At 36.7% G+C, this 23,324-nt stretch overlaps 1 protein-coding gene across 4 annotated transcripts in view; it reads left to right on the top strand.

The window, feature by feature from the left end:
• Window positions 1-23,324, top strand: part of NCOA2 (nuclear receptor coactivator 2) — a 186,143-nt gene that overhangs the window by 111,047 nt on the left and 51,772 nt on the right. For all 4 annotated transcript variants that reach the window (XM_017812473.1, XM_017812476.1, XM_017812474.1 and 1 more), the window contains one exon: window positions 21,179-21,282. In XM_017812473.1, coding sequence (XP_017667962.1) covers window positions 21,179-21,282 — 104 coding nt within the window. The remainder of the gene's footprint in view (window positions 1-21,178; window positions 21,283-23,324) is intronic.

Genomic DNA, 23,324 nt, shown 5'->3' with positions numbered 1-23,324 from the left:
CTGTGATTTCTGTGGTAAAATATTGCTTCCTTTTCCATGCTGTATGTATGAAGTTATAAAGCGGAGATTACATGTTGCATACATATTCATTTCTAAAACAAGTATATAAGTAGATCTCCAGCTTTAGACATTAGTCTATTCAAAGCTAAGTGGAAAGTGTCAAATTACGTCAGCTACCTCCAAAGTGACTCTAACTGATTAATCTTAGGGAGTGTTCCTATTTCTCAGCTTGTTCTCTTCTTATTCCTATTAGGTTGCTATGATTTTTAAAGTGGATATTCTAGTGATGTTGCCATGCCCCATAATAGAAGTATACTTATTAACCTGGCACAATGTCCATCATTGTCTTACACCTTGCTGGCTTTTGAGATACTCTTTTCCCCTAATTTTCTTCATCCTTTTCTCAAATTTATTTTTAAATTATTGTTTTGCTGTCACCAAGAGACACGTACTCCTTATCTGAACGTGAGAAAGGGATAAGGACAGAAAAATTTGTTTTCTTGGGTAGTGGGTGCACAAATTAAAATCTGCTAGTCTACTTGGTCATTCTGTTAGCAGTTCTTGAAAATCTAATTGGAAAATCTGGCTCTAGGTAATCGAGGTTAACTTTGTCAAATCCAGGGTTTCGTTGTTCAGTTCAATATCATGAAAATAGTTTTCATATTGTTATAAAATATTCACAGTCGTCAGACCAGGTTACATGTAAGTTATTGAAGTCATCACGGGCAAGAATTGTACCAAAGGTGAATGTGCACTTTAAGCTCATAAAGTCTTATTGCAAAAGCAACTGAATATACAATTCTAAACACAGACTAAATGCTATGAATTTATTTCAAGAAGTAGAAGTAGTTTGCCATCCTTGAGCAATAAAGACACTAAATTACTCTTTATGATGTTGATTTGTTACACAAGGTTCTGCAGTTGATAATAATTAGATGTTCTAGTAACTGTTTGGGTGTTTGCATGAAGGTTGTAGCTGATACAGGTTGACTTTAAGCCTCTTTAAGGGGCATTACAAAATACTGGGACCTTCAAGGTGGTCATTAATAGCATCTCAGGGTCTAGATGCAAAGATGAGAATGCATGAAATTATTCCTTTAAACTGATTAAAGGTTTGATACCTATTCCTACATAGGAATTCTGTTGTAAAAGCAAATTTTAAAGGCTTTTCCTTTTAAGAAAAATTAAAATGACAGCATTCTCTGAAATGCAGTATTGTTTTGGAACAGGAATTTCATCAACAAATATGTCTCATATAGTAAACATCCAAACTGCATGAACAGTACACCTATACTTTTGTTGAACACCACAAAAAACCTGACATAGTCAATGCAAACAGGTTGAAGACCTAGTGACACTATTACTATTGTTCTCTCAGGTTTTTTATAGGTAGTTTATCACCTCACATTAGGAATCCTGTACTTATTTAAAGTACTTATTCATCATTTATCTATTCATCATTTAAATTATTAACTTTCAGATTGTTCCAAATCTTTTCCACTGCCAAGACCTGTTAGAAGACCTTTACAATGGTCAAACACTTGTATTATGTATTTCTGAAACAAAAATCATTAAAACAATACTATAATTGCACGAAGTGCCATGAAACTCAGGTTAAAAATAATATTTTCTTACAGTTGTTTTGTTGATTTTTAGTGATATGCAGAATACCTGTAGGAGAATGAAAACTAAATGAATCTCCTGAAACTCTGGAGTGATTCTACACTAACATGGACAAATTAAGATGGCTCAGTTTTCACACAGTGGGTTTGCTCTGCATTTCTTCCGAGGCATATTAGATAAAAACAGTGAAAACTTAATCTATAGTTTTATTATATTGAAGGTTTAGTAAAGAGTTTGGGTTTTTTAAAATAAATACTAGAAATTCTTTTCTACTTTTCTTTTTTATCTATAAATAGAATTGCACATGAAGGTCTAATTACTTATGAAAGCACAGTCAGTTATAAATACCTAGTAAAGCCACAAGTTTTATAGCTGCTACTGAGATTTGACAACAAGACTTTATTCTAGATTCTAGGAAGGAAAACAAGGAAGGGTGAAATGCAGATTGATGTTCATTTCCCATGTCAAGCTTGCTGGGCTGGTAGCTGAAAAAAATAATAGATTTTTGCTTTAATAATACTCTATAATTTAGTATAATGTTATCCTGAACTATTTGATATGCAAATGTATATTTGCAATACTTTATCTGTTATCTTTACATCAGTTCTCACAGTATATACTTCAAAGATTCCTAAGTTGTGGTATGTTAGAGATTCAGTTTATTACAATTTGAAAGCAAGTTATAAATATATACGTAAAGCTGAATTCATTAAAAGAATTAAAGATATTTGGTAGATGTAACCATTGCATGCACTTTTAATCTGGGGTTTGAAATGTTTCCTTTACAAAATTTTCTACTGAGGGCTTTAATCATATTGTCTTAACACTGATTGGATAGAGATTTGAGAATGTCCAGAGGAGATGAAAAATTACTATTTTAGCATGAAGATGAAACAGAAGTTATATTCATGTAAATCTTAAGTGGATATTTCTAGTGGGGATTTGAGACTTGTGTTTCAAGCACTTTGGAAAACATTCCGTTTTTTATTCATAGTATAAAAGTGATATGAAATGGTGATTTTATGGTTGTGTTACATGGTCCTGGAAGTGTAAGCTCTCCTTTTATTTTCAATCTATGTTAAGTTACTTTGAAGGAGTAATAGTCATATATGTTGCAGGTGTGTTCATAATGTACACAGATGTGTGCAAGCACAGAAGTTCTGATTTGCACGTGCTTAATTTAAAAAGCTTGCTTTAGGCAAGTCTAAAGACCACTGGGAATAAACATTCCTTTATATACCAGACACCCAAGGAACTGTAAAGCCATTTCATTGTAATTAAGAAGAAGTAAGTTTAGTAAAATAGTGTCTGATTGATTTTAGGATCCTGCCTTATTTTAAGAAGAAACTTCAGCACTTAAGACATTAATTTCAGTTGTATAACTACTGTTAAAAATGTTTTCTCATATTTGAAGACAACAAAATCCTGACAGCAAATAAAAGAAATCTGAATTTTCTTCTTCCTTAGTTGACAATCAAGTGAACTGTTTCACATCAATCTCATTTGATTTTATTCCAACAGTAGTCCTTTTCCTTGTCATCTGCGTGACTCCTCATTACGTTAGTGGGGTTTTTTCTCATTATTTTTTGATTTGTCTCTATTTTGCTTTCTTTTTTTTTTCTTTTTTTTTTCTCCCCTTCAGGGTATAGAGCAGGTTATAAAAATTAAACCCTTGCCCTTAGTTTAAAGCTTCTCTTATCTGTCATGCTAGCCTCAGTCTTGGCAGGTAAATAACTCACATTTTAAAGCAGACTATTTTTTACATTTCACTGTTTGAACATCTCGTAGTTCAGGCTTTGAGACTTCCTTTTCTTTATTATCTAGTTGTGCTTTTAGTCTGTTCTTTGAATATCAGCAATGCAGTAGGTACAGGGGGTACTGAAGATCACCTTGAGATTCTTCAGCAGTTTCTCTAGCTAAGCAGTCTCCTCTGACCCCTTCAGTTGGAGTGCTGAAGAATGTGTCCTGACATCAAGTACAAGACATGTTTTGGGTTTTTTTCTCAAGTTGCCTGAGTACTTATTAAACTCTAGGTCTCCATCTCTTATTTCTCTCCTTCTACTCTCCATGCCTATATTCTGTAGCCTTTTTTTAAGATGGCATCCACCTGTCTCATTTAGATTCACATATGGTGAGATATAACCTACTGTGCTAAAGTATCCTCAAATGTGATTTTGTGTCACTTCAGTTTTCCTGCAGAGTCCAGTTTTCATGTGTCACCAGTTTCTGAAGAGGTTTTGTGTTCTGTAGATCAGCTTTTCAGTAGTTCAGGGAAGGAATATCAGGGTGGTGAATATCAGTCTAGCTATTAATGTACACTTTTGAGTTGACAGATCTAGTTTTCAGAATAGCCTTAAAAGACAGACCTTGGACAGAATGAATCACTATGCGAAAGCTAAATAATGTTGAGAGAAGAAGTACTTGATGAAGAGAGACATTCAGGAGCTGTGGAACCTGTATGAACTTTTAAAGAAGGCTTGTTGTTAATCATATTTGTCTTCTTTTTCTGGTCTCGGATTTGATAGCAAAACCAGTTTTTGCTTCCCTGTAGCAGTACTATGTAATCACAGGGTCACTCCAGCAGATAGTCTATTGTTGCCTCCAGCTCCAGTATGCAAGTAAAAGCGCTTGCTAAAGGAAAACAGCCTGGCCTTAAAGCTGTAATGAGGTATTGCTTTGGCTGCTGCTACTTTGAATTTGTCAGATCTGAATTTAGATCTATATTTCACAAGGTATTTAAGCAACTGCCTAACTTTAAGCAGATGAGTAATCCCTGTTAAGTCAGTGGAACTACTTAAAGGTTTAAAATTATGTGCATAAATATCTTGCCAAATCAGGATATTAAAACAAGAGCATATGCAGATTTTTTGTTTGTTGGGTTTTGTTTTGCAAATATTTTACTGGGTCAATGTTACTGTAATTATATTTTTATATTAATCATGTTTGAGATGAACTATTTAAATTTTATGCCAATTTTTAACTTATTTTTTCTAAGGATATCTGCATGGCTATTATTATTTGTATATGCCATACTTTCAGCCTGATAGGATTCTAAGACTGAATTAAGTGTCAGAGGAATTTGTGCTGTGAAGTCAAGGAATTTATGCAGAGTATTTACAAAAAAAAAAAATCTATTACTGAATTTGCTTTGCTGTCTCCCCTACCTACAGCTGAGAGTGATGCACTGAGAGTGTCTTTGATCTTCCTCTGTACATGGTAAAGCTTTTTGGCTGAATATCCAGTTTATGTTGACTTTACTATTTGCATGCCTCCAGAGAGCTACTGATTCCCTGAAGAATTTAAAACTTGTTTTAGATAGTGCGGACCATCGGTTTCTTTTCTGACTCTGATGAAGAGTAGTCGTTAACCAGCAGACCCATCAACTGGGAAACTTTGTGGGGTTTGCATATTTTACTAGAATTGCGTATCATGCAGAATAGTTGGCTTAGACCTTATCTACACATAAGGCATTTTAACTATACTAATAGTTTCCTGTGGAAATAGTGTTATAATTTAATTAATATTACTTATGAAAGAAGTAGCTGAAGGCATCTTTACGACTTATAGCTGTGTGTCTACACTGGGCTCAAACTATTAAGATTGGGGGATTTTTCAGCCTAGAGTGGAGAAGGCTCTGGGGAGACCTTATTGCAACCTTTCAATATAAAAAGGGGACTTAGAAGAAAGATAAAGAGGGACTTTTTGCTGAGACCTGTGGTGCCAGGACAAGGGGCAATGGTTTTAAGCTGGAAGAGATTAGATATAGCTTGGACATAAGGAAGGAATTTTTTACAATGAAGGTCAGTGAGGCACTGGAACAGGTTTCCCAGGGAAGTTGTGGATATACCATCCCTGGAAGTGTTCAAGGCCAGGTTGAATAGAGCTTTGAGCAACCTGGTCTAGTGAAAGATGTCCCTGCCCCCATGGCAGGAGGGGTGGACTAGGTGATCTTTAAATCTTCCTTTCAACCCAAATTAGTCTGTGATTCTATGATTCTCTCGTTTCAAGAAAACAGACAAAAATAATCATCAAACTGATAATCAGAATTGTGAAACCAGTGTAAAATCTAGGTACTTATACTTGAACTTAGCCGATGGTGGATGACTTCTGTTCTAGAGAAAATTTCCTTGAGGTTTTAGACCAGAAATGTCAGCTTTGACTCCAAGTTATGGCTCAAAGTTGAAGAGAAACTAAATGTTATTCTTAATTGTTAAGATAGTGACCTTTTTCAAGTAGAAATAGTCATTACTGGCAGGTAGTACAGGAAAACTTTCTTGTTTACTTTGCATCCTACTTGTATTCTGCTTTTCTTTGATCTTTATTTTGTTTTCTTTCGTAACTTCTAAATGACCAAGAGAAAAAAAAGAATTCAAACTAGCAGAGCATGGTTGTTTACTTTATATTCTATAGCTGCAAAGATGATTGTGGTGTAAGTGGTTGTGATCTATAGTACTGATGCTGGGGAATGCTATAAAGGATTGAACTGCTTCTCCTATATTTAACCTGATTTGGGGCGTATGCGTCAAGTGTTCCCTCTTTTTCTTCCCAGGAATATTTTCATTAAAGTTTTGGTTTAGTTACTTCAATATGTAATGATCATATAATGGTCTATGTACTCCTGAGAGTGTAAAAAAATGTCTTGCGTAAGAGGAATGGAGGCATCGCTTCCTGAAAATTGGAATTTTGGAAGCTGCCTTCTTTCAGATAAATGTATTGTTCTCAGAATTCATTTAAATTGTCACTGAACACTTTAAACCTCAAAACTTTACAAGTTTGTTTGGGGTTTTTTTGCATTTTATCATGTAATCTCTTATTAACTGTAAACATCATAAATTCATTTAGATTTTTAATTTGAGGGGAAAATAAAATACAGAAATACAGACTGACAGCCAGCCCTCCACAATATGAACTAAGCTTTGAGTCTGGTGTTTCTCACCAGCTGCTCTGTCTTTAGAGGTGTCTGGTCAGTAACAAATACTGAGTTCAGGTGCTAAAAAATAAATACTGAGCTTAGGTGTTAAGGAAGGATTAGAGCCTTCTGCTTCGAATCTTAATGATTGTGTTTGTAGTCTCTTGCAGCTGGAAAGTTTGCATCTAAAAGGTGCTGGCTGTAGAACACCAGATCTTGCTGTGTGATTTAGATTAGTGAATGCAATGTACTAATCTCAGCAGCATGTAAAGCAAGTAAAATTAATTCACTGAGAGTAGTGATGATACTTCAGTGAAGATCATCTATTATAGCTTTTGTTACATAGCTTTTACCTTTTCTTTTTAAAGACTGCAGACTGAAAAGCAATAATATAATTTTTACACACAACAGGATGCAATGCCTTTCACACCATGTTTGAATCCTGAAAACCTGTGGATTCACAGCACATGGAAGAGGTATTGATGAAAGGCTCCTCTGTGTTCAAACTAAAATCAAAATAATTGCATCTGTTCTAAGTCATGCATTTTGTTATTGCTGTAGAAGATTTTGTGTATGGACAGTTGGTTAGAAATAGGGGGCCTTGAATGTGAAATCACCAAGAATATGAAAAAGAATTCCTACTTCAACTTTCGGATTTTTTTACGAAAACCCACAGTGGGCAACTGGGAAAAATCCCACAAACTAAAGATTGAAGGATGATGTGGCAAATGATCAGTTGCTTTCTCTGTCATGAACATTGCTGAGCTCCTAGTGAATGTCCCCAGACAGATAGTTAGAGATCCAAGACATACGTGTCTTCTGTTTCCTTTCATTGTTATAGTGTGTTGGCACATCTCTATGTATTTTACAAGACAAGGGGTACTCTGGTGTGTGCACTACACATATAAACACACACATACTCTCCTTCCCTTCTTTAGCTCACACAAGATCAGAGCAAATGTCAGAAGGTGAAGACAGAAATGAACGTAAGTTTAGGTTCTGCTAAAGTAGATAATTCCATAAACCGTAAATCCATAAAGTAGGTACTCCGTAACTGGACATGCTCCAGATATTGCCATGTTGTCTGCAATAGTATCCATATGCCCCTTTGGTTGAAGTAGCAGTGTGATACCTCTTTTCACTGAGGCCCTAGTCATCTCAGAGCAGAGAGGCATGTCCCTGTACCTTGCTTTGCTTACTGGCACAAAATGAAATGGAGCTACACAGTTTGCCTGCCACAGAGGACTTTAACACACAAAAGCAGGATACAACCTAACAGTTGGAATTTGTGACCAAAGCCAACTCATACATAAGGTGCAAATGGTTAGTGGAAAGTTAACTGAAATTTGGAGCAACTTAATGAAGAAGTTCGTAGTTTCTGTCAGCTCTCCCAAAGAGATTTGAATGTTCTTCAGACCATTCGGTGGAGGTTCTTGTCATGATACAGGAGTAGGTGAAACTAAACAGGTAGAATGGTCCCTTGTTGTCTTAAGATGTGTGAGCACGAAGAGCACTAGCCTTATAGTGGTACCTTTTCTCCTGAGGCACTCTTTCCTAGAAAGATTTGGAACAACCTGCGATTCCCATGATCCTTCTGGGGGAGATGTTTCCAGAGACAAGTTATTTTACATCAAATCAGGTCTGGGCCTATGTTCCACATTGAAAAGGAAGTGTGTTTAAATATAACATTTCATTCACTTGGAAATTTAAAAAAAAAAAAAAAAAAGAAGAGGAAGAGATATCAAGGTTGTAATTTCTAAATATAGATTGGAATACTCAGAGGAGCCCTCATTTAGATTTTTCCTGGTTTGTTTGTTTTGGTGTTTAGTGGAAAAATATGAAGGAGTTTTGTGCCAATAACATAAAATTCTTCCTGTCTTGCTTCTTTTGTTCAAAACCTTTCACCATCTTGGGTTGGAGGAAATATTTAGATTTTTTTTTTTTGTCTTCAGTTATTTCTTTGTATCCCCCTTGACTTTTCTGAATGCAGTGCTCCCTGTCACTAACTGTCAAAATTGTTTTTTCATGTAGAATGGATTTTCTGTTTATTTCCATGTTTCTCCCCTTGTTTTGAAGGGCTTCATTTTTAAGCCTTTGCTTTTTTCTCTTCTTTTCAATAACTGTCCTTTGGTTTGTTTTTCACTTCTTCCCCAGTTATGCTGTCTCTTGCCTTCAGTGTGGCTTTAGCCATAATTTTAGGACCAGTAACACCATACCTGTAACAGTTTTATTCCATTCGCTGTTGTCTCTCTGATACTGTTTTTACTCTTAGTTCCTGCAGTAAGAAATTATCAAATAGTTTAGGGGATGTGGCAAAACTTACTAATGAATCGTTATGATGCTGAATATCAAGGATTATTGTGATTACTGTTGAGCTTGAAAGTTGGGCCACCATCTGTTTAGCTGCTAGAGGTGCTGATTTTAAGTGAACATTGCAATACAAATTTGTCAAGCAATTGTACTTAATGTTCAAAATATAATTATGTGTTCACAGTTGGCAATCTAAAATGCAAAGATGCCCAGTAAGCTTTTTTTCTCCTTTTCTATATCAGCAATACAGACAGAGAAGCAAGTCTGTAAAACCTTTATGGTACAAGAATACTCTTCCTTTCCCTGAGCTATGTGGTAGTCATGGGCATTGCCATTCATTCGTTCTTTGAAGTTCAGATGAGGAGCATATATCCTGTATTTCAACAGCTTAAACTCTTTCCAAAGGAGGGGGTATGGTTTCTTCTGTTGTTTTGGGGGGAGCGGTTTTGATTGCTTAGTTGGTTGGTTTATTTAATAAGGACTTTGGCCCAGGTCTACAAATGGCTTAGAATTTAGAAGCAGCTCAAGACCCAGTATCCTGAAATGTTTATGCTGAGGTGGACCCATAATACTGTGGAAATAACAACTGTTACTTAAAAAGTCTCGTCTGTTGGTTCTCTAATGGGTGAAATGAGGAGCAGAGGCACCCATGTTCTTTTTACAAGCAAATAAGTAAATTGCAGACTGAAGGAAAAGGTTTTGGATTATCACTTCTGATCTGATGCGCGGGCCTGGCTGCAGACCTGCGTTACCAGCCTTTGTGCCGAGGAGGGATATGGCTGGGGACAGAGCATCCTCTTCAACATTTTCTGGTTAAAGAAACACCTAATTAATTAAGTTTTTAAGTATGTTTTGGTCTGTTGAAGGGAGCCCATTTGTACCTATCAGTTCTATTAGCAGGCATTTTAAAATGTCTGCTAATTAATGTGTGACAGAACAAATTAATGCAATTGAGGTTAAAAGTGACTTTGTCTGGATGTAAATCTTAGCAACAAGATAAGCAAAGATTTTCTAGGGTAGTGAATAAAGATCTTTTAATTTTAGAGAATATCTTAAACAATGCATGTTAATAATCATTACCATCCTTCCAACGACCAACTGTATTCATAATGTACCTGAAGTAATGTAACCACTATTGAAATATATGAAATTAATATATTTATATAATTAATATATTAATATAATTAATCTAAAACACAGTTTTGTAAAGGATTTGAATTTTAAAAATCCCTTTAAATAATAACATGCAGAAGTAAACAGTTTCTTTTAAGAAGCTTTTGTTTTTCCTAGTGCTTTTCTTGCAGTAATAGAAATGTTTCTGTTTCTAAATTGACTTAAAGGTTTGGCGAGGCTTGTGATGGTACAAGAAGAGAGGCCCAAGCTTCTGTTTCTGAACACTGGGCTATTATAGAAAAAAACTTTACTTGTCCTTAATGATTTAGAGCTTTTTAATAAAAGATTTATCTACTCTAGTCTGTACTATTAAAAGCAGTAGGAGCCCTGTTATCCACGTTAGCGTGGACACATTAAATTAAACCTGTTTCTGTTCTTCCTTAGCTGTCTTCAATTATCTGTGCTCCATTTTGGCCTACACTTTATTATGGAAACTTCTTTTTGTGGGCTCATAGGGAGCCCATGATCCATCTTGTTTCTTTTTGGTGTACCATATTAGGTCTCTTGAAAACTTTTGCAGTCGTCAATGGCAGTGTATAAAAGCAAAAAGATCTTTGCCTGTTGCTGTGAATGATCTGATGTGTCACAAAGATTTATCATCAGCATCCCAAAATAAGACAGATATTTTGTAATCATAGCAATGTGACATTCGAATAAACGGTATCATCTGTTTCCTTTTAACAGCTGGTTGACTACATAGGAGTAAGGCTTCAAAAAACAGAGTCTGGCTAGATTAATATTCCTTTCCAGTATGTTATTTTGGCCTAAGTTTTGAAAACCTGTAACTTTAATTAGCTTGGCAATTACATCTACAGATTCTAGTCTAAAGAGCGTTAACCCTCGTATTTTTATTTTCAAGTTCTTGCCTATGTTTTTATGTGTCAAAGAACCAATTGGAGAGCTATTAACATTTGTAAAAGCAATATATTATTTCTGAGACCATGGTGGAGCCCTGTTTTGTTCAAAATTATCAGATCCTGCCATGTTTCTTGTCTTTGAAAACATTATCTCAGCCAAAATGTTAAAGAACATTGGGCTCCCACCATTTAGACATTCATATTAATACTGTTTTGAGAGATGAATTATCAAAATAAGATGAGGTTACTCACTGAGTAAATATCTAACACTTACAAAATTGCAAATGCCAAAAAATACAGTAAAATTTTCTATTCTAATTCAATACATACCAAAGAAAATAATTACTTTGTTAACTGAGCGATGCCAAATATTTGTATCTAGTATTTCAGTGCAGAGGTCAGTTAGCTTGGCTCTTTCTTTTGAAATTCAGCCATATAAACATAACAGATTTGAAGTCAATGCTGATGGATGTGTGGTGTTTGTTATCATGTACAGTTAAGTAGTTTACGTGACTGTTTCGAAATCATCTAAGTAGCAACAGATGCAAAACTATTTCATAGATAAGTGTTTGTCTACAGCTACATATATTTGAGTCTGTTTATCTGATTTTAGCATAGAATAATAAGTGACAGATTAAATTGAGGATATTTTGGGGTAAGGAACTGATAGCCAATGTACTTAATCAATCGTGTGTACTCCTTTGCTGTTTCAGTACTGTATTTTAGGCACTTACTAAATACTCTAAATTACACTACAGTCAATCAGAGATTTGTGATTATGCTGGTTACTAGACATTCTTAGGAAGTGTAAGTGCAAAAAAAACCCCCAAACCCTAGCATTTTAAAACAGTGAAAATTATAAATTCTCAGTGTCATCCTGGCCTCAGTTTGGCCTTTGATAAGGAAGTCTCCTGGGCAGTCAGCACCTTTGATGATTAATTAATTTATACTCTCTCTCTAATCAGTCAGTATACACTGGAAAAATAGTGTTGGTGGTCTTTTTGGAGAAAAGAGAAAGAATATAGTTGAAAAACATAGGAATATATACATGCACATTTGATTTTTCAGTTTGCAAGTTAAGCACACTTTTTCATTTTATATAAAAGCATATGTTGAATATTCTCAAATATTATTCCTTTCCACTTTTTTGAAAACTTAGTGGAGAGGGTTAATGTTGCAGCATGTCCAGGGATTCAACAGGTGATGGTCGTGATGGAAGCTTAATTCCATGTTCAAGAGATGAAAAACAACTTCCCACTGACTATGTGGTAGTTTGATGTATCCTCTCAGTTGAAGATGAGGCGTGGAGTGAGAAAAAGTTTCTGGATCCAAGGTTCCTTCTAGTCTTAGTTTAGATTTGACTTAAAGAGTAGTATGACAGTTGTTCTTCTGTGTCTTTACTGATAAATAAAAATACTAGAAATAATATCAGTAAAGAAATTATTTTAATTGCTGTGTTGCTTCGTATTTTTATTGTGTGCTGGGGATGGATCAAGCCACTGAGGATTTGGGGTCCCACATAGGATGCTTTATTCTTCACTGAAGAAGCAGCAGCAAGAGGGTTGTTATTCTGGATTTTACTTCAGTCCCCAGTCCTTAATTTATCAGAAAATAGTGACCTTCTGAGGTAATCTCAGGTGAGAATAATCACTGCCACTGCATTAAGTAGGTAAATCTGGGAATAGTAGGTACAAATTTCTGTAAGTAACGTCACTTTCAGCTGCTGCTGTTAAATCCAAGATTTAGCAATCTTCAGAGAAGTTATTTAAGTGCATTTATAGAGGGTGAAATTCTGCTTTGGTGCTCTGAATGGGGCCATGTGCCGGGAATGCAGCGCTGTGAGACCCCAGCTCATGGGGCTTGGAGCCAACTGGCTCCTGGGGCGAGTGGAGGAAGGAGTGGACACTTCGCTGCTGCCGCCTGTCTTCTCCCTCACTTTCAAGAAGTAAACCGTTGAGTTTTGTGATAATGAGAAGAAAAAGAGGTCACAGATGTGATGAGAAAAAAGACAGGCAAAATGAGAGGGGGGGAAGAGAAGAAACCAAGAAAAAGGCAGTAAAATGACTAATAAAGTATTTAGCAAAAAAATACATACAGAGATAGATAATAGGCTTCTTTCTCTCCAGCAGTTAAATATTATTCTTGGTAAGTTAAATTTCATGATTTTTGTCCTTGTTCCAGTTTAACTGAGCTGGGGGCAATTATTTCTCAGGCAATACTTGTTACAGAAGTTGTATTGAGTGACAAAAATGCTGACTTTACAAGAAAAGAATGATGGCAAAATGTGAAAATTATTAAGAAACATAAAACTAGTATTAATTTTAGATATTATTGCTTCCATTTGTTGCTATTCCTAAATCCATCATGGGTTTTCAGTGCTTGTTTTACTTTCAGTGTCCATGAAAATTTTATGCGCTGGCTACTGTTACTGAATTTTCTAAGAGCGGACTTCACTCAGAGCTTGAAGAGCTCCATGAAAGTTTATCTGTATTCAATGGTATTGTGAGAACGCAAAGCTTTTTGTAGAGCTAGTGCCTTTCTGATGCTTCTTTGTGGTGGGAAAGTGGGGCAGGTATGTGTGGGGTGGGAGAGCAGCTGTGCCAGTTAGAAGTTGAAAACACTAGAAAAGAGAAATCACAGTGTTGTAAGTGCTGTTACTCCTGAGCGAGTAATTGAGCTTACAGCTTTCCAGGGGCTTTTAGCTTAAGCCCTGGGGTCGTTTACCATTTAAGTGTGCTTCTACTAGCAGTAGTAAATATGAAGCTAAACCATGTGGGTGTGATGAGTTGAGCTGAGCAGAGCATGGGGAGATGAGCTGGGCAGGCGAGCATGCAGTGGGAATGCAGCCCTTTCCAACCAAAGGGGAGCCGGGCTGACAAGAGGGCTGTGTGTCAGGGAGGTGGGCAAATCTGAGCTCTTAGATTACTCTCAGTGAATAAACGTGCTGAGAAAAAGTGCAGCTGTGCTTTTTTAATATGCACTGCAGGAGATTTCAGCAGCCTGATGATATATCATGCATTAATGTTGAAAAGATAAACACATTTGGAGAGCACAGGAAGGCCTTGTGTTTTTATGTTAGCAGAATGCTTCCTAATGAATAAGAACGTGCTGCTGGCTTCACAGAGCCATATGGCAGCTTTTCTAATTTTAGTTCGGTGCAGATGCATAATTCTCCCTTGTTTTACCTCCTAAAACCTTCCTGAGATACTGCATAGTTTTTCCCGTAAGACTTGATCTATAGTTTCTGGGGGAAAATATGTATCCAAGAGTCTAATAGCTTCTTTGCTCTGGACAGATGTGTGCTGTGTGATGAAAGAGCAACCTCACTACATAATCAGTTCCCTAAAATAGTAGCTAACTTTATTCACAGGGATGGGATAAGCTGGTCTTAAAATTGATCGCTGACAGTTGCTGTTTCTTATGCACTGGTGTTTTGAAAAATTACTTGCTTTCAGGAAATAAAAGCAACTTGTGTTGAGGCAATGGCAACTGGGTAAGAACATGCATTTGGATATCAAGTTCCATGTGAGCCGTGCATCGTAGTGCTTTGAATTACACAGCTCCAAGGCAGAGCTGCTTTCCCTGTGGTTAGCAAACCATCAAAAGAACTTACACGTTCTTCACTGCTTTGCTTCATCACGTACTGTGATCGAAAACTACTCACATTACCAAATACAATATTTTTCCCCCCTTTTTTCATTTTTTCTGTTCTTATTCAATTTGATAAATTTGAAGGCACTTTCTATACAGCCCTATTCATGTTAAAAACCTCCTGTCCATTACCACAGTCAATATAATTACTTAGCAATAGTCACACACAGATATTATTACATCTAATAATTGAAATGTTATTTAATCTAATATTCAGAACTGTAAGGTCAGCTAAAATGTAGCCTTTTGCTAAGAATACTTTCTATTATATGTTAGCATTAGTTTGTAATACTGTATCTACAGTTACATACTTCTGCTGTTGCCTTGAATGTTTGGATGTTGGTTTTGCACAGTGTAGTGCGTTGACCCTGGCTGGATGCCAGGTACCCACTAAAGCCACTCTCTCACTCCCCTCTGCAACTGAACAGAGGAGAAGAAAAAAAAACCAGCAAAGGATTCATGAGTTGAGATAAGAACTGGGAGAGGTCAGCTGATCACCGTCCTGAGCAAAACAGACTCAAACTGGGGATATTAGTTAAATTGATTACTAACAGGATCAGAGCAAAAGAGTGAGAAATATAAAATAATCTTAAAAACACGTTCCCTCCTCCCCTCCTTCCTTCCAAAGTCTACCTCTTCCCCCACAGCAGTGCAGGGAGATGGGGAATGCGGGTTACGGTCAGTTATTGTTTCTGCCACTGCTCAGGGAGAGGAGTCCTTCCCCTGCTCCCGTGGGGTCCCTCCCATGGGAGACAATCCTTCATGAACCTCTCCAAAGTGAGTCCATCCCACAGGCAACAGTTCTTCCCAAACTGCTGTCCCGTGGATCTCTTCTCCATGGGGTGCAGTCCTTCACGAATGAGCTGTACCGACGTGGGTCCCCCACAGGGGCCACAAGTCCTACCAGGGAAAACCTGCTCCAGCGTGGGCTTCCTTCTCCATGGGCTGCAGGTCCCCGGCAGGACCCTGCTCCATCCTGGGACTCCCACGGGGTCACAACCTCCTTCGGATATCCACCTGCTCCAGCATGGGCTTGTCCATGGGCTGCAGGTGGGTCACTGCACCCCGATGGTCCTCCATGGACTGCAGGGGCACGGCTGCTCCACCATGGTCTGCAGCACGGGCTGCAGGGCCACAGCTTTGGTGCCTGGAGCACCTCCTGCCCCTCCTTCTGCACTGACCTTGGTGTCTATGTTGTTGTTCCCATGTTCTCACTCCGCTCTTCACTGGCTGGATTTTTCATCTGAGCAATAACTTTCCATTCTTAAATATATTATCACAGAGGCACTACTATCATTCCTAATTGGCTTAGCCTTGGCCAGTGGCAGGAAGCCCATCCTGGAGCCGGCTGGCTTTGGCTCCACAGACAGGGAAATTTTCTAGCATCTTTTAACAGAAGCCACCCCTGTTGCCCCCCCGGCTACCAAAACCTAGCCACAGAAACCCACTATGCTCAGCAATTTAGAAGGATCATACATGGCAAATTTACAAATATGAATGAGGCAAGACAAAAGTAGTTGGCTAATGCATACAAAAAATGGAGAAGATAAGTCATTTTCAGGATAGTTCAGTGTAAAAATTAATTACATGTTTAAACTTCTTATACCATTTATATTCCCTTTCAAGTAATGTTGCCGTTACTGTTACAAGGATCTTCATTTGTATGATTTTTTTGAACGTGCAGAGTTGAGCTTTCTAATATTGCTTGTAATAAATCTCTTAGCTTATTTTTTTACCTATTATACAAATGAGGATATGTGATTTGAGATGGGTGTGGCATTTCAATAGCAATTTCAAAAAATTATGAGAAGCAGGAATTATATACAGGGTACTATTTTAAACAATATTGGATAATAAATTTGATTTTTCCTGTTACAGGTTTTTTTTTTGCTTCACCTCTTTCTTCAGCAGTTTTTAGAGTATTGGTATTGCCCTGTTGAGGATTTCACCAGCATCTCTTTTTTGCTCTTCTTGTTCTGTAAAGAATCCTAAGTGTTTCTCCTATGAAAAATAAACTAAATGTGTGTTGATGTAAATTTTCTCTTTAAAATTATTCTTCACCTTTTTGAAATTCCTGCAGAGGCTACAGTTTTGTTCTTCAGTTCAAAAATGCATCTTGGTTTTCCAGAGAGCATCAAAGGGGAAATATTTTTGTAGCAGGTTTCCTTAAGGAATCTGGAGCAGAGCTTGAATACAGACAAAGAAAGCCTTTTAGGTGTTTCAGCTGGTCCTGCTTGTCCACATGTAGGAAAGTAGGGTTTAAATTACAACCAAGAGAAGGTGATGCCCATCAGTAGCACTTCTGAGTCTGCTGTCAGAAATCCAGAGAGCACCGACATAGCTTGAGTTGGGAGGATGGAAAACCAGGAAGGCTTCGTAAGTTAAAATGTAGCAGGAGACTTCCAGCTATTGCTTTTGGCTTCTCTTTCTCTGACTTACAAATTTCTGTTAAACTAATATGATTTCACAAAGGTTTGCTTTCAGAATCTGGAATGAGCTTCAAATAAAGCTTGAGGCTTTCCCACTCTTAAATTTGTCAGAAAATACTTTTGAGGGCTTTTTTTTCCTTCTTTATTCTGCATGTTAAATGTAGAAAAGTAAATACAGTTAATGATCACTAAGAAGATGCCCAATTGAAAATATTCATAGGTATTTTAGTATATTACTGCTTATGCAATTGTAAACATACCCACAGTTTAAAGTCGAAATTACACACATCACTAAAATACTACATAATTGGATGTATATATTCTTTATAGTATCTCTCTCAGGGGTACTTCTATTTTATTTAAATTTTTCTCTCTGTGTAGGCTAATCTCTTAATTGAGCAGAGATAATAATAATTTCATGTGCGTGAAGTTTATTCCACTATAATTTAGATAAAATATGCTTGATCCCTGGTAGCCATATGCATAAGGATGGGACCAGTTTCTAATTTAACGCTTCTTCTCCAGTGGAGAATTGATGAAGCCATGGGAAGCCCCTTTCCACCCGGCTCACTTCCTCCACCAACACAAGGCTATATTTCTCTTTCCACACTAGATCTGGGCTCTGCTTTGGCCACTGTGCCCGTAGCATGCCTGGTAACACTTTACTGACATTTGAACAGGGACGTCGCTGTTCCAGGAGGCAGCACCGCTGGGAGGTGTGAGATCAGGGAACCGGCTCCCGCCCTCCATGTGAGTGGCTGCAGTGGAAAAATCTAGCAGCTGTGGTTAATCACAGGGCAATACCTGCAATTCCCATGGGGCTGGAAAAAAGGCTTCTGAGAGGCTTTGTGAGGTTGGGCCTCTGCAGATATTTTCCTAACCCCTAACTTTCAAAAATCATTAATCTAGTGGGGAAATTATAAAATTTTTGGTTTCTTTGCAGGGCCCCCAGTGAACCTAGAAAAGATAGAAGAAGCAAAAAAGGAAAAGTAAACTTTACATTTTTTGCACCATTACTTAGCACCATAAGTTGGAACTGTTAAGAAAAATGAAAAATACTGATTTGTGATAATTCATGAGTGTTGCCAGCATTCGAAATTTGTGTATCAGTCACTGTTTTTTCCAACCTTCCTGCAACAAATTTTCATTGTTAATTGGCCCCATGTGCTGTATTGCTGAAGGAAAGATTTGCTTTTCAAGACATTCCCCATGACTGACTGTCAGGACAACACTGCTGACAGGATTTGGACTTACTTTTCCTGTATGTGCTGATAGAGTTTTCATGAGGGCTTTGTAGTTTAGTCAAAAATGGACAATTCATTGCACAGTTGAACATTATCAGTAGCTGCAGTTTATAACAATGACCTAAGTTACAGCTGGTCCTACTCAGAGGCTGTCTGAGGCCACGGTTTCCTATACAATGCCACTTAAATAAGTGTGGCTGGTGGCCTGAATGTGTAACCTCTTCTAAGCTCTCCAGTTACTTGAATTCTTACACAATTAAGTTACAGATCCAATTATGAAGTCCATAATTTTGGAGCACTTGTGATTTATAATGCTTTTCAGAATGCCTCGCCAAATGTCATCAGTAATGTAGTGTACATTGTCAGTATCTTAGGGAGAGGTGGACAGGTAACATTTGTGTCTGAATAGCATTTTCATATTTTCTCCGTTCATTACACTTTTTCCTTGAGCAGGCACTTTGTTTATTGAGCCCTCTGAGGAAAACAGCGTCAAAGGGAAAAGAAAATGGAGAGGTTAAATGGTTGTGAGGGACAACTAGTGATAAAACAGGTAGTTAGGACTGAAAGAGTCAAAGTGGAGAAATGGGGAAGCAGAGAGGAAAGCAGCCACTCAGGAATTGGTTGTGAGGTTTAAGAGATCCTTGATGTGACCTGGTATTTCAGATTTTGTGTTGACTACCATAATTAGAAACGTTCTCTTTTTCGTTTGTATAAAACCCCACCAGTGTGCATAAAAGACAACAATTGCTTTTATAGATGTTATTGGTGGTTTGTATGAACTCCATGGTTGTAAGAGTGAAAAAGAATCACAGCAAATATTTTGTATTATGTGAAAAACAATCGGTAAAATTAGTCTCTGTAAACTGGTGCCGGTTACCTGCTGGAAACAGCATGTAATTAATGTGCTTGCACACCATTGCTGGACCATCTCTGCAGCCTCTCCATTTCTGGTACATAAAGAATAATCCCATGTCCTCCCATAGACAAGATGATCTCAATGGCTGAAGCAGCGTGAGGGGATGAGAGCAGGAAGCTGCTATCCCTATCCATTATAACATTTTACAGTGTGAAACTAGAGATCACTTTATGCTACCAGGAACAGATGGGAAACAGATATCATCACTGACTTTATTAAAAGCTCAGCTCTATTTTTAGAATTCTTTTAGAATTTTTAGAACATGTTTTCAGTTTTGTATCATCATATGGTGCCAACTCTGCTGTATTGTAGTATGGGAAGGATTGTTCAATTGTTTTTCCGTTACATCTAATTTCTACTTTTTGCCAAAAGAAGAAAGGTAAGGAAAAAAAAATATTTATAAAATCTCAGTGTAGTCCCTAGTCTAAACCAAAAATACTAATTTTGTATCCTGATGAATTTAAGTTGTAGAGGAAATGTTAATAGTTATTTCTACTGTGTTTATTTCTATCAGATTATAGAGCTAATAAGAGTGATTTAAAATTAGACCATTAGTTGCAACAATCTATCTTCAGAGCAATTTTGTTTCATCATTATTCACAATGGTGTTATATAGTGTAAGAACATACCCTAAGAAGACAGCTGAGGTTTTCATGAATCTTTTCATGAAAGCAAGAAACCATAGAATTCTAGGATGAGACAGCCCGAGTGACCAAAGCCTTATTGCCAGTGGGTGATCACTGATAGGAGAACACCCAGGGGTTCTCAGAAGCAATTTCTTTACTGTATGTCTAAGCAGCATATATTCACACTGACTGTATAACCTTTACCAAGGAAAGTTCAGAGGAACTTTGGCTGCAGTATTGCAGATCTACAGATAGCAGAAAATACTGTACATTTAGATACATTTTTATTTCTATGACTGATGCTTTAATTTTCACTAGAGATGATTTTCCAGAGGCCCTTTGTACCATCAATACACTGTACTTTCAGTAATTCCTAAATTAATCTTCTGGTTTATTGTTGTGGAAGGCATAATTCCTTGTTCTTGTACCTTCAGTGTGCTTGTGTGTTTGTTAAAATAATCTAAAAATCATACTAAAAATAAGAAATCCTTAACTATTTTTAATATTCTAGATTGCAGGGTGGCATTACTTTTACATAGCTGCTGCTTGAAAAATAATAAAAGAGTGTTTTGAGTATAGAACTAGCAACAAAAAGTTACTAATTTCAATTTGCTATGTACAATATGTAATACTAGAATAGGTATTTTGTATAGTGTTTTTATTACTTCTGTTACTTCACCCTTAAACACCAGAATCATTCTTAGAGTAGAAAAATTAATACAGTCCATTACTTGATATGAACTATAAACCCACTAGATTTGAAAGTTCTGTGAGCATCCCATACATTTGGAGTTGGGTGTGATCTGTGATGCTGTATATAACACATTGTAATGTCTGGCATTATGTTCCAGAAACCTTAAATCATTATTTTCTTGCCTGTAATTTTCAAATACAGCACTTGAAATTGTATGTAGTTCTAATAACATATTGGCAAATAAGGTGGTATGAAAATTGTGTGATAGTAAGAATGTGGGTGGAGGCATGGGAACAGAACCAAGATGGCTGTTTCTCAGTACTGAAACAGTAGATTGCGGACTTCTGTTTTTCCTTCTAAATATAGCTATTGGGGAAAAGTTGTGCAGCTGTAAGCTTTGCATGCTGTTTTAGATCAGTCTTTTAATACACCTTGATCCTGGCTTTTGCTCACTGCATCTTCATGTAAGGCCCTTGTCTTTGCCCAGTGTTAGGTTTTGTAGTTCAGTAAAATGTCTAGCAGAGAAACAGCAGAAATTATTTCAATTGTGTCATAAAACCTGAAAACTGAGAAGCAAATAGGCTGGTTATGTTTCTGTTGAATCATTATGGAAGACTGTTTAATCTCATTTTCAGAACTGTTGCACTGTAACTGTTTCATAGCTGTTCTCAATTCTCTGCGGGCTCTTGGTGTATCTCTGAGGGATCACTGCTCTGTCATTTAAGACATAGTTTTCTTTATTGCAGAAAAAGCAGCAGCAGCTAATGAAGATGAAGTGCAAAAAGCAGATGTATCATCTACGGGTCAGAGTGTCATCGACAAGGATGCACTTGGACCAATGATGCTTGAGGTAAAGAGCACAAAATTCTTTTATTTAAGGTAGTTTTGCTCCTCCTAGGATGAATTAAATTAAAAGGTGTAGTCAGAGATCGCCATAAAGGAAAGGTCAAGAGAGACAAGCCATCTTGGCTACTTGGGATTGTCATTTAAGAGCAAACAGCCGATTTCAGTTAGATTCAGTGATGAAACTCTCTTTAACTTGGGGTAGGAAGAGGCAGAAGAAGAGAGTTCTGTTTCTTTGGAATACAGACAACTTGAGGGGCTTCAGCTGGTAGCAAATCTTGGGTGTCTGCATGTTTCATTTGTTCTAAACCACAACAACTGTGGAAGACCTGTTCCACCTAAACATTAACTTATATATACAGTGATATACAAGTGAATAATGCTTCCTCTGGAATTGCATGTTATGCTATACTGTTTTAGTATTTTGGCATTTCAGCACTTACAGCAGGACACTCCCCTCTAGAATATAAAAGTAATCTAGAGAGCTTTTCAAAATGTGCATTTCAGTTTATTCAGTTAAGATTTCTGTTTGATTTTTAGCTTTTATTTTGATACTCCAAAAGGCTGTATGGGTAAAACCTAGCTTCCAAATGTATTAATAGTAATGTTGGGTAGGGATGTTGTCTGGGATCCTAATGTCATATGCTACTGTCCTTTGGCACTACTGCTTTATCTGCTTAAGCTCACTTGCAAACTGTTTATTCCTGTTCTGGCTGTGGACTTTATCTGTAAGGAAGAATAAATGTTGCTTTAGATAACATAAAACACAAAGTCTGAATCAGGCTAAAGGAACCAGCTTTGGCAAAAGCATAATTATTGATCATTTCTAAATGCATTTATAACAGCTTTAACTATTTGCGAACACTTTGCCAATTTGCAGTTATTTTTCATAGTTTGTTAAATGAACACATAGTTTTCTATACTGCATATGAAATAAGGGCTCCAAATACAGAGTACTAAACATAAGAAAGATTAGACAGGTTGGAGCAAAAACATTGTTCTTTGAGAAGTAGGGCTAACAAATTAATTATTTATTATGCATACTCACTGAATTGAATGTTGTTGGGTTTGCTATCAAACAAGGTTAAACATTCATCTCTTACATTGCTATGCTAAAATTTATCTGTAAATTTTCTATTAATTTAATTGTAATGACCTGTTTTAATCACAGGGAAAATAAGAATAAGGCAGTATTTCTCCTGGCTTATCTTGCGTGATTGGCTATTGCAGCAAACATGACATGTAAAATCACCTGTCTGTTCCATTATTCCATTTAATTTAGTTTTTCTTTGCATTGAAACCATTGCATATTAACAATGAAAGATTGTGGAACTCAGTTAATGAACCATGGTCCTTTTGCACCAAGAAACAAAAAGGACTGAAAGTTGTTACATGTTTGCTGTGAAAAGACTACAGATACTTTCTTTGTGTCTTTATCACCTTAAGGAAATGCAATTAAGTTATTTCATCTTTACAAAACCCCTTTATACAACCTCTTCAAAAAATCTACTCTTTTTCATTACCAAATAAAAATAGCAATGCTGATGAACAGTTAATTAGTTGATTTGGTTTAGAAATTTGGTCTGTTTTTATTAAAAAATAAAACCAAAGAATCCTCAAAATAGCGAGTGTTTCCAGCTGAAGAAAGTGAGTAAAATTCATCAAGCAGCTCCCTCTGAGGAATATTTTAACATATCTCTTGGTTCAAGCATAAAGTAGGTAGCACGAAAGTGTGGAAAAATAGCCAGGAAAGAAGTGACAACATCTCAAAGAATACAAATGTATTTTCCATTTCAATATATCATCTAAAATAATATCTGTTTTCTTGGTTTCTTTTCCATCATGTTGCCCATTATTTGTTAACCCTTTGTCCCAGTAGCTCTGAAGAAAAGTTATTGATTGTGGTGGCTCACATCTGGATACAGAATTAAGAAATTATTACAAAAGCGAAAGCTTCTAGAATATTTAAGTAACTTGGTGCACTTGCTGAAAAGCCTGCTGCTGCTTACCTGCAGGATTATTTTATTAATAGAATAGAAAGAAATGAGA

Source organism: Lepidothrix coronata, unplaced genomic scaffold (genome assembly GCF_001604755.1).
Source record: "Lepidothrix coronata isolate B3197 unplaced genomic scaffold, Lepidothrix_coronata-1.0 Scaffold36, whole genome shotgun sequence".
NCBI lineage: Eukaryota > Metazoa > Chordata > Aves > Passeriformes > Pipridae > Lepidothrix > Lepidothrix coronata.
Note: the sequence above shows the minus strand (reverse complement) of the source record. Positions and strands in the feature narration are given on the sequence as shown.